The sequence below is a fragment of the Orcinus orca genome, chromosome 5 (assembly GCF_937001465.1).
Source record: "Orcinus orca chromosome 5, mOrcOrc1.1, whole genome shotgun sequence".
NCBI lineage: Eukaryota > Metazoa > Chordata > Mammalia > Artiodactyla > Delphinidae > Orcinus > Orcinus orca.
The window spans coordinates 93,947,282-93,960,354 of record NC_064563.1 but is presented as its reverse complement, the minus strand read 5'-3'; the positions used below and the strand labels follow the sequence as shown (position 1 = coordinate 93,960,354).

The window sequence follows — 13,073 nt, the reverse complement described above, 5'->3', positions numbered from 1 at the left end:
TGGAAGCCACGCATGAACCTAGCACCAAGGAGGGAACATGGGCTAGTTTACTCTATGAAAGGATCACTGCTGGCTGCAATATGTAGAACTACAGTGATGGGATGAGGGAGGAGACAGGGAGATCAGTAAGGAGGTTATCACAACAGTCTGGTGAGAAATGGTGGCTCAGGCTAAGCGGTGGCAGTGAACATGTGATTGTGGGTAGTTGTGAGTTTTACATATATTTAAAGGTAGAGACAACAAGAAAGAGAGAAGTTCAGGATGACTCTAAGATTTGAGTCAGGAGAATCCAGTTGACATTTATTAAGAAGACTGAGAAATGAAGGGGCAGGAAGAGATGAAGAGTTCAGTTCTATACATGTTGAGTTTGAGTTGATCAGCTAAGAAATGAGCAGAGAAAAGTTTCAAGAGTTGAGCTCAGCAGACTTATAGCAGTTAGAAGTAAGGAAGATGAGGACGCTCCAGTAAAGAACCTGAGAAGGAACCACCATGGAGACTGTATGAGATGTGTTGTTTCATTTGCTTATCTGTATTTTCTAATTAATAACTATGCCTTGTTTTTGTAATAAAAATAATTTTAAAAACTTTGTTTCAAAGCGTTGGAAAAGCAAAAAAAAGAACAAGGACAAAAACAGCAAAATAAGGCAGCAAGATGCCATGAAAGCATATATTAATACATTAATATAGAAGATGTTTACACAATATTCAGGGCACATTTCCTTACTGTATTTTCCTCTGAGCTCAAGTGTCCTCTTCTCTGAGGGGACTTTCTGACCACCCTATCAACGATAACCCCCTAACTCCTATTATTTTTTATTCTTTTACTCTGCTTTAATTTTTTCATTCTGACTTCACGCATATTTGTCCATTTATGTATATATTGTCTATCTCCCACACTAGACAATCAAGACAGGGATTATATCTTGTTCATAGGTATATCTCTAGCACCAGGAATAGTCCCCCACACAGACTGCCCCCCAAAAATATTTGTTAAACAATAAAAAAACAAACAATGCAACCAAAAAATGGGCAAAGGAATTGAATAGATATTTCTGCAAAGAAGATATACAAATGTCCAATAAATACATGAAGATACTCAACATCACTATTCATCAAGGAAATGCAATTCAAAACCACAATGAGCGTGTCTCCCCACAACTAGAGTACCTGCTGGCTGCTGGTGGGGGACCCTGGTGCCCAAGGAGATGGGAGGAACCCCCAAATGAACTAGTAGGATGTGGGGGTACTGAGGGAGGAGGAGAAGTGGAGACCAGACAGATCAGTGACCCTGAGGCTGGGGAGATCAGGAGAGGCAGGTGGGAGAGGCCCTCTAGGAGGAGCAGGAGAGGAGGCAATTGCCCCAGCCACTCAGGCCTGGGGAGCCTGCCGGGCTCCCAGGCTGGTCCCCTGCCCTCCAGGGCGCACCCCCTCCCCCTGGCCACATTGGTCCTGGGGACATAGGAGGGAGGTCAGGAGATCAGGAGAGGCAGGTGGGAGGGGCCCTCCAGGAGGAGCGGGAGAGGAGAGGGCATTTGTCTCGCCCACTTGAAACCAGGAAGCCTGCTGGGCTCCCAGGTGAGGTCCCTGCCCTCTGACATGGGGGCGGGAGGCATGCCTGGGCCCCTTCTGTTCTGTTGAGCCTAAGCCCCGACGCCCCCACAGCCCCCAGGGCATTTTCCAGCCCTGTGGGTCCTAAGGATACACCCCACCCACCGCCCAAACCTTGCCCTTGCTTAGGCCCCACCTTCTACAGCTAAGGCCCTCACCCCCCCCTTTTTTTTCTTTTCTTTTTCTTTTCCCTCCTCCTCTTTTTTTTTACTATTGTGGTACGTTGTACCTTCCAGTTGTTGATTCATCTATATTTTAATTTTTTTATTCTTTCTAATATATCTGTTAGTTTTCTAGTCTAATTTTGTTTTTTACTTTGTTATTGTACTCTCTCTCTCTTTTTTTTTTTTTTTTTTGCAACCCCATGTGGCTTGCGAGCTCTTGGTTTGTGAGCATGGGTTTGGGCTGAAGCTCCTACAGTGGGAGCTCCAAGTCTGAACCACTGAACTAACAGAGAACCTGAGACCCCAGGGAATATTCATCAGAATGAGGTCTCACAGAGGTCCTCATTTCAGCACCAGGACCCAGCTCTACCCAACAGCCTACAAACTCCAGTGTTGGAAGCCTATGGCCAAACAGAAAGTAAGACAGGAATACAATCCCACTCATAAAAAAAAAAAAAAAGAGAGAGAGATGACAAAAAATACGTCACAGATGAAGGAGCAAGGTAAAAACCTACAATACCAAATAAATGAACAGGAAATAGGCAATCTACCTGAAAAAGAATTCAGAGTAATGATAATAAAGATGATCCAGAATCTCAGAAATAGAATGGAGGCACAGAATGAGAAAATACAAGAAATTCTTAACAAAGATCTAGAAGAACTAAAGAACAAACAAACAGAGATGAACAACACAATAACTGAAATGAAAAATACATTAGAAGGAATCAATAACAGAATAATGGAGGCTGAAGAAAGAATAAGTGAGCTGGAGACAAAATGCTGGAAATAACCGCCAAGGAGCGGAATAAAGAGAAAAGAATGAAAAGAATTGAAGACAATCTCAGAGACCTCTGGGACAACACTAAATGCACCAATATTCGAATTATAGGGGTCCCAGAAGAAGAAAAGAAAAAGAAACGGTCTAAGAAGATATGTGAAGAGATTACAGTCCAAAACTTCCCTAACATGGGAAAGGAAAGAGTCATCTAAGTTGAGGAAGCACAGAGAGTCCCATATAGGATAAACCTTAGGAGGAACACACCAAGGTACATATTAATCAAATTAACAAAAATTAAATTCAAAGAAAAAGTATTAAAAGCAGGAAGGGAAAAACAAAAAATAACATACAAAGGAATCCCCATAAGGTTATCAGTTGATTTTTCAGCAGAAACTCTGCAGGCCAGAAGGGAGTAGCAAGGTATACTTAAAGTGTTAAAGAGAAAAACCTACAAACAAGATTATTCTACCCAGCAAGGATTTCATTCAGATTTGATGGAGAAATCAAAAGCTTTTCAGACAAGCAAAAGCTAAGAGAATTCAGCACCATCAAACCAGCTTTACAGCAAATGCTAAAGAAACTTCTCTAGGTGGGAAACACATGAGTAGAAAAAGACTCACAAAAACAAGCCCAAAACAATTAAGAAAATGGTAATAGGAACATACACATCGATAATAACCTTGAACGTAAATGGATTAAGTGTGCCAACCAAGAGACACAGACTGGCTGAATGGATAGAAAAACAAGACCCATATATATGCTGTCTACAAGAGACCCACTTCAGATGTAGGGACACATACAGACTCAAAGAGAAGGGATGGAAAAATATATTCCATGCAAATGGAAATCAAAAGAAAGCTGGAGTAGCAATACTCATATCAGATAAAATAGACTTTAAAATAAAGACTGTTACAAGAGCTAAGGAAGGACACTACATATGATCAAGGGATCAATCCAAGAAGAAGATATAAAAATTATAAATGTTTATGCACCCAACATAGGAGCACCTCAATTCATAAGGCAAATGCTAACAACCATGAAAGGCAAAATCGACAGTAACACAATAATAATAGGAGACTTTAACACCCCACTTTCACCAATGGACAGATCATCCAAAATGAAAATAAATAAGGAAACACAAGCTTTAAATGACACAATAGGCCAGATAGATTTAACTGGTATTTATAGAACATTCCACCCAAAAGTGGCAGGATACACTTTCTTCTCAAGTGCACACAGAACATTCTCCAGGATAGATCACATCATGGGTCACAAATCAAGCCTCAGAATATTTAATAAAATTGAAATCATATGAAGCATCTTTTCTGACAACAATGCTATAAGATTGGAAATCAATTACAGGAAAAAAACTGTAAAAAACACAAATACATGGAGGCTAAACAGTGCACTACTAAATAACGAAGAGATCACTGAAGAAATCAAAGAAGAAAAAAAAATACAAAGGAACAAATGACAGTGAAAAGATGATCCAAAACCTATGGGGCACAGCTAAAGCAGTTCTAAGAGGGAAGTTTATAGCAATTCAATCTCACCTCAAGAAACAAGAAAAATCTCAAATAAACAATCTAACCGTACACTTAAAACAATGAGAGAAAGAAGAACAAAGAAAACCCAAAATCAGTAGAAGGAAAGAAATCATAAAGATCGGAGCAGAAATAAATGAAATAGAAACGAAGAAAACAATAGCAAAGATCAATAAAACTAAAATCTGGTCCTTTGAGAAGACAAACAAAATTGATAAACCCTTAGCCAGACTCATCAAGAAAAAAAGGGAGAGGATGCAAATCAATAAAATTAGAAATGAAAAAGGAGAATCACAACTGACACCGCAGAAATACAAAGTATTATAAGAGACTACTACAAACAACTATATGCCAATAAAATGGACAACCATGAAGAAATGGACAAATTCTTCGAAAGGTACAATTTTCCAAGACAGAACCAGGAAGAATTAGAAAATATAAACAGAAATATCACAAGTAATGAAATTGAAACCATAATTAAAACTCTTTCAACAAACAAAAGTCCAGGACCAGACAGATAGAATTCACTTCACAGGTGAATTCTATCAAACATTTAGAGAAGAGCTAACACCCGTCCTTCTCAAACTCTTCCAAAAAGTTGTAGAAGGAGAAACACTCCCAAATTCATTCTATGAAGCCACCATTACCCTGATACCAAAACCAGAAAAAGATATCACAAAATAAGAAAATTATAGACCAATATCACTGATGAACATAGATGCAAAAATCCTGAACAGAGTACTAGCAAACAGAATCCAACAACACATTAAAAACATCATACACCATGATCAAGTGGGATTTATCCCAGGGATACAAGGATTCTTCAATATATGCAAATCAATCAATGTGATACACCACATTAACAAATTAAGGAATAAAAACCATATGATCATCTCAACAGATGGAGAAAAAGCTTTTGACAAAATTCAACACCCATTTATGATAAAAACTCTCCAGAAAGTGGGCATAGAGGGAACCTACCTCAACATAATAAAGGCCATATACGTCAAACCCACAGCAAGCATCATACTAAATGGTGAAAAACGGAAAGCATTTCCACTAAGATCAGGAACAAGACAAGGATGTCCACTCTCGCCACTCTTATTCAACATAGTTTTAGAAGTCCTAGCCACGGCATTCAGAGAAGAAAAAGAAATAAAAAGAATACAAATTGGAAAAGAAGTAAAACTGTCACTTTTTGCAGATGACATAATACTATACATAGAAAATCCTGAAGATGCCACCAGAAAACTACTAGAACTAATCAGTGAATTTGGTAAGGTTGCAGGATACAAATTAATGCACAGAAATCTCTGGCACTCCTATACATCAACAATGAAAAATCAGGAAGAGAAATTAAGGAAATAATCCCATTTACCATCGCAGTAAAAAGAATAAAATACCTAGGAATAAACCTGCCTAAGGAAGCAAAAGACTAGTACTCAGAAAACTATAAAACACTGATAAAAGAAATCAAAGATGACATAAACAGATGGAGAAATATGCCACGTTCTTGGATTGGAAGAATCAACATTGTGAAAATGACTATACTACCCAAAGCAATCTACAGATTCAATGCAATCCTTATCAAACTACCAATGGCATTCTTCACAGAATTAGAACAAAAATTTTTACAATTTGTATGGAAACACAAAAGGCCCCAAATAGCCAAAGCAATCTTGAGGAAGAAAAAGGTAGTTGGAAGAATCAGGCTCCCTGACTTCAAACTATACCACAAAGCTACAGTAATCAAGACAGTATGGCACTGGCACAAAAACAGAAATATAGATCAATGGTAAAGGATAGAAAGTCCAGAGATAAACCCAAACACATATGATCACCTAATTTACAACAAAGAAGGCAAGAACATACAATGGAGAAAAGACAGTCTCTTCAATGAGTGGTGCTGGGAAAACTGGACAGCTACATGTAAAAAAATGAAATTAGAACACTACATAACACCACACACAAAAATAAACTCCAAATGAATTAAAGACCTAGATGTAAGACCAGGCACTATAAAACTCTTAAAGGAAAATATAGGGAAAACACTCTTTGATATAAACTACAGCAAGATCGTTTTTGACCCACCTCCTAGAGTAACGGAAATAAAAGCAAAAATAAACAAATGGGAGTTAATTAAACTTAAAAGCTTTTGCACATCAAAGGAAACCATAAACAAGACAAAAAGACAACCCTCAGAACAGGAGAAAATATTTGCAAATGAAACAACAGGCAAAGGATTAATCTCAAAAATATACAAACAGCTCATGGAGCTCAATATCAAAAAACCCCCAAATAATCCAATTAAAAAATGGGTGGAAGACCTAAATAGACATTTCACTAAGGAAGACATACAAATAGCCAAGAGGCACATGAAAAGATGCTCAACATCACTAATTATTAGAGAAATGCAAATCAAAAATCAAAACAATGAGATATCACCTCATACCAGTCAGAATGGCCATTATCAAAAAATCTAGAAATAATAAATGCTGGAAAGGGTATGATGAAAAGGGAACCCTCCTGCACTATTGGTGGGAATGTAAATTGATACAGCCACTATGGAGAACAGTGTGGAGGTTCTTTAAGAAACTAAAAATAACTACCATATGACCAAGCAATACCACTACTGGACATATACCTGAGAAAACCATAATTCAAAAAGAGACATGTACCACAATGTTCATTGCAGCACTATTTACAATAGCCAGGACATGGAAGCAACCTAAATGTCCATCAACAGATGAATGGCTAAAGAAGATGTGGCACATATATACAATGGAATATTACTCAGCCATAAAAAGGAAACAAAATTGAGTGTAGTGAGGTGGATGGACCTAGAGTCTGTCATACAGAGTGAAGTAAGTCAGAAAGAAAAAAACAAATACCGTATGCTAACACATATATATGGAATCTTAAAAAAAAAGTACTGATGAACCTAGTTGCAGGGCAGGAATAAAGATGTAGACATAGAGAATGGCCTTGAGGACACAGGTAGGAGGGGGAATCTGGGGTGAACTGAGAGTAGCATTGACATATATACACTACTGAATGTAAAATAGTTAGTTAGTGGGAAGCAGCAGCATAGCACAGGGAGATCAGCTTGGTGCTTTACGATGACCTAAAGGGGTGGGATAGGGATGATGGGAGGGAGGCTCAAGAGGGAGGGGACATGGGGACATATGTATGCATATATCTGATTCACCTTGGTGTACAACAGAAACTAACACAGTATTGTGAAGCAATTATATTCCTATAAAGATCTATTTAAAAAAAAACCACACAATGAGACACCACCACCTTATACCCATTAAGATGGCTCTTATCAAAAAAAAACAAAAAACAAAACGAAAAAAAAACACGGAAAACAACAAGTGTTGGTGAGGATGTAGAAAAATTTGAACCCTTGTGCATCGCTGGTGAGAATGGAAAATGGTGCAGCCACCATGGAAAATATGGTGGTTCCTTAAAAAATTAAACATAGAATTTCCATTTAATCCAGCAATTCCACTTCTATGTATATACACAAAAGAAGTGAAAGCACAGACTCAAACAGATATTTGAACACTAATGTTCACAGCAGCATTATTCACACTAGTGAAAAGTGGAAGTAACTCAAGTGTTTATAAAGAGATGAATGGATAAACAAAAAGTAGAATATACATACGATGGAATGTTATGCAGCCTTAGAAAGGAATGAAATTCTGACACTTAGCACAACATGTCTTGAAGACATCACGCTAAGTGAAATAGACCAGACACAAAAGGACAATATATATTGTATGAATGCACTTATATGAGGTACCCAGAGTAGTCAAATTCATAGAGACAGAAAGACTAAAATTTTCCAGGGGTTAGGGGTAGGCGGTAATAGGAAATTATTGTTTTATGGGTATAAAGTTTCAGTTTGGGATGATGAGAAAGTTCTGGAGATGAATAATGGTGATGGTTGCACAACAATGTGAAAGTACTTAATGCCACTAATATGTACAGTTAAAATGGGTAAAATTTTATGCTGTGTATATTTTACCACAATTAAAAATATAAAATTTTTAAAATTATTTGTTGAAAGATTTGAATGAATGTTTTTTCCTTTTTGTTGCAATTGCCAGGAATTTTAATATTAAATGAAATAATTATGACTATGATTCCTTCTTTTCATAATTGTGATTTTCTATTTTGATGATCATTCTAGACAGATAACTCATTATAGATCTTTTTGGTAAGCAGGCATGACTATAGATTTTTAGAATATGAATAACAAACAAAGGGAAAAGAAGCCATTTTGTTTTCAACCCAGTGGAAAACTCCTGCTTTGGAATTCTACAGGTCTTTGTTCACACCTTCATTATGTCACTTCATGCATCTCATGGTAATTTGTTCCTTTTTCTGTTTTTCTCAATAGTCTATATGCTGAAGGCAGGCTACGTCTTAGTCAATCCTATGTCACCCAAGTTTAGCAAATTTACTGGCATCATCAATAATTAATTAAGGAATGTGTCTTATCCTGAGATACAAGAATTCTAATTCAGAATGTTGGCTGAGAGAATAATTTGGTGGCACAGCAATTGAGGGAGATTGCTGATTAATTTCAACATTTTCCAAAAACTAAGAGGTGAGTTTAACTGCAAGGAAAAGGGGAGCAGACCTGGGGTCAGGGATTTGAAGAGCATACATGCCATGTCTTTAAAGTAATCCTTACTTTCTGTGCCATCTGCTTCCACTTGCTCTTCTCTGGGCTTCTGTTTAAATTTCATGTTTCTGAAGTGCAGGATGGCTCCAGTGAGTTTGTAGGATCCGTACTTCTCATCAGGAAGAAAGCCCAAAATGTCCATGGCTTGCTGTAAAAAGAGAAGCAGATGGCCAAGTCTTCAGTTGCCTAATGGCTGCAGTAAGCACCTCACCCCCGCTGTGTGTCACACCTCCCTCCACTCAGTGGGCTGTGGGCTGCCAGGAGACAGATCACCACAGCCCCGAAGTGAAGTGTGACAGCTCTGCTCAAAGCAATGCAAATTGGCCCTGTTGGTGCTTGGTCACCCACAGTCTGCTTATCCCTTTAAAAGAGAATTAGGAAGTCTTATGACTTGACTTGTTTAATTTCCAGTAGTTTTAGAACTTTCCTCGGCTGCCCTGACCCCCTCCTCTCCTTTCCAATAATCTATCATTAACTGGCTATATGAGCTAAATTATTTTGCTTTCATGGTTATGGAAGAAAGTAGCACCATATCTGATAGGTTGCTTATTTCTGGGATCCCATATGTTCTCCCAGCTTTATTCCAGATACATTTTAAAGACTGGCAAAAGGAAGTATTTAAGAAAAGAAAAACCATGTCACCAAAGAACAGCATCCTAGGAAGCCACTGCACATGGTAAGAAGTGTGTTCTCACACACTCCAGGAGGATAGAAATCGGTACAATCTTTCTAGTGTTTAATTTAGAATATGTATCAAGAGACTATAAAAAATTCATAATCCTACCTAGTAATTTCACTTTTAGGAATCTAGCATACGGTGACTCTGATATATAGAAAAAGCACTCACCTACAAAGACATTCACCACAGTAGGAAAAAAAAAAACACAACCTTGAGTCTAACAGTAGGAGAATGATTAAATAAACTATAGGATTAATGTCTGATAAAATATTAAGTATCCATTTAAGTGTTTATGAAGTTTGTAATAACATTAACAATGCTTAAGAATAATCAAAAAAGCAAAGTATATATCACATAGCATATGCAGTATGATTATAATCTTTGATTTAAAAAAAAACACCAAAACAACTATGTAACAACAATCCCAAATAGAAAAAAATAAAGACTAAAAACAATGGATGTCACTGAGTTGAAGCATCTTCCTACTTTTCCATATGTACCGAAGTCACTATATTGACAAAATAAATAAGTATAAAACTTTGGACAGAAACCGTCCTGGAGGGGCTCCTTCCACTCTCCACCCCCAGGGGAAGGAAGGTCACTTCTCCAGGACCCTTTGGAAGAGAGGAGATCTATGATGCTTTCTTTCATTTCTCATTGTCATTACCATACTTTGATAACTAACAAGCCTTACATCTGTGGCCAGCAATTCTTCAGCATCATCTGAGCTCTCCAGAGCAACTGCTCCATGAGAGCAAAAGTGAAAGTCAGAGGGATTTTCAGACACAAGGAGCATATCTGCAGTGGGAAAACCATCAGTTAAACAGCTTAAAGAAATCCACAAGGCTTTAGAAAATAAGTGACCAATATTCACAGTTTACTCTTACGGCTTACAGCATACTTGTAAACAAGCCAAAATAAAATCCATAGTCTACACCCAAACCTCTGCAATCAATTTCTGCCCTCTATTAACTTGTCAGTCATGTGTTAATGCCTCCCAAGAGAAGACTAGGCAGGCCAAATCTGAAAGCAGATTCAATTGCAGCAGCTTGAATTGGTGCGCAAAAAAAACAGATACTGCATGTTGGCAAAACTTTGAAAACAGGAATTTGGCCTAGATACATGGTTGAGGGTCAGAGGACGAAAAGTGGTTTGTAAATTATAACAGGCCTGAGCTTCAAAAGCTAGGAAGCAGGCCGACGCTGGGGTCAGCACCCAGGGAACATTAGCAGTGTCATCCTGTCACATCACGTCCTCCCTATTAGGAGGCTGAGTCTGTCTTTCAAGGGATCCGTAAATCAGCTACTGTGTTCAGTGCTGCACCTCTGATATGTCTAAGACTCCTCACATGATTCACTTAGTCAGGAAGCATAATGCAAGCTGAAGCCAAGGCAAGCTGTCAGCAGCACATCTGCCACCGACGTGGCCAAATCACATTAACCTCTTAAAGCCTGACACTCGCTCCCAGTGAAGTTTTTTGAGCCAATCTGAGTTTTGTTTAGCACTCAATGAAGTGAAGCTCTATTATCCTGAACCCCAAATCTCAGAAACAAAGAAATTGGGCTACGTGAATGTTCATAGCAGCTCTATTTGGAAACAACCCAGATGTCCATCAGTAATTAACAGAACATTGTCTATCCACACAATGGATTATTATTACTTAGCAAACAAACGAATGAACTATGAATATGTGCTACAACATGGAAGGATCTCAAAATAATTATGCTGAGTGAAATAAGCCAGAAAAAGAAGAGTATATACTGCGTGATTCCATCTTATACAATTCTAGAAATGCAATCTAATCTATAGATTGCAGAGAGCATATTAGTGACAGAAAACATATTAGTGGTTGTCTAGAGACTGGGTTAGAAGAGGAGGGCTTGAGGGAGTGAGGATGGGCAGGAGGGAGGGATTACAAGAGATAACGAGAAAACTTTTGAATAGATACCTACATTATTTTGATTGTGGTGATGGTTTCACTTCATAGATACACATGTCAATACTTACACTTAGGTCAATAATACTTTGATAAAGCTATTTGATAAAAGTAATTAGGCTAGCCCAAAAGAAATCAGGCTGAATGCAAGGACAATATATAACTTAAATAGAAATATAATTCATAATAATTTTTTTAAGTATTTACTTCAAAGGTGATTCAAATGTCCCTGAAATGTTACTACTTCTCAGGAATCTCCTTATATTCTTCCTTATGCTTCACTTCATATTAACAAATATTTGTTTGAGATCCAATAATATGCCAGGCATTATTGTAAGTTTTAGGGATACATCAGTGAAAAAAAAATCCCATTCCTGCCCTCATAAAGCTTATATTCCAACAGGAAGAGACAGAAGTAAAAAAAAAATAATAATGAGTAAAATATATGACATGTAAGATAGTAATTGCTATGGAGATAAATAAAAGCAGGGAAAGGGAGTAAAATGTGTTGGAGATGCAGAGTTGCAGTTTTTAATAGGGTGATCAGGGAAGGCCTCCACAAGTCAAGTTTGAGTTATGGGAGAGAATCATGGATAAGTAGGGAAAGAATGTTCCAGAAAGAAAAAAGCCAATGCAAAGGCCCTGGGGTGGAAGGTTGCCTGGGATTTTGAGTTGCTACAGTTGGTCAAAGAAGGGGTAGATCATGAGGTCAGAGAGGCATCAAGAGTGCCTCACAGGCTATGTTGAGGATTTGGGCATTTCTGCTCTATGTGAGATATGAAGCCATTACAGGTTTTTGAGCAGAGGAGTGACATGATCTGATTTTTTTTTTTTTAATTTACTATGGCTGCTGGTTAAAGACAGAGGGACAGGGTGGGAGCAGGGATACCAGGAAAGGGTTAATTCAGGAGGGAGATGGTGGTACTTGACTGGGAGAATAACAACAGACATGGTGAGAAGTAGCCAGAGCTTGGGTTTTGAAAGTAGAGTCAATAGGATTTGCTGATGGAACAAATGAGAATAATGTGGGAGAAAGGCTGATCAAGGATAACTCCAAGGGTTTGTGCCCAGGCAAGTGGAAGGATGGAGATGACTTCAGCCTACCTGGGAAACACTGTGGTAGGAGCAGGTCTTGCGGGGTGGAGTTTAGGAACTAGGCTGTAGGGATATGAAGTGTGAGATGCCTATTCAACATCCAAGTGGAGACATAAAAGAGTCAGTTAGCTATCAGTCTGAAATACTAAAGAAAAGTCTGGACTCATGATCCAACTTTGCAAGTCATCAGATAGAAATGATCTTTAAAGCGGTCAGCCTAGATGATCTATCACCACAAGATAGAGCCAAGGACTGAGCCCCAGGGTACTCTGAAGTCATGAACTGGATGAAAGAGAGAAACCTGCAAAGCCATGCCCAGAGATTTAGGAGAGAAACAAGGGAGGGTGGTCTGCTAGAAGCCAAGGTGGGGAGATTTTCAAGGAAGAGGGAGTCAGCAGGGGTATCAAATACTGTCCTGACTGTATACTGTCAATAATCTCTCTATATATTCTTTTGCAAGGTTCATTCATGACTTTACTGATGACTCTCAAATCTACATTTATTTTCTGAGCTCCAGACCTAGTCTCCAACTTCCCATTGGACATTTCAATGTGGATGGCCATAGGTAGCTTA

General features: G+C 38.3%; 1 protein-coding gene across 1 annotated transcript in view; it reads right to left on the bottom strand.

Annotated features, from left to right (window-relative positions):
* The window catches only part of MYH15 (myosin heavy chain 15), a 164,827-nt gene that overhangs the window by 129,356 nt on the left and 22,398 nt on the right, over positions 1–13,073 (bottom strand). Inside the window, 2 exon segments of the mRNA XM_049709855.1 lie at positions 8,800–8,938; positions 10,164–10,267. Of these exon segments, the coding sequence (XP_049565812.1) occupies positions 8,800–8,938; positions 10,164–10,267 (243 nt within the window).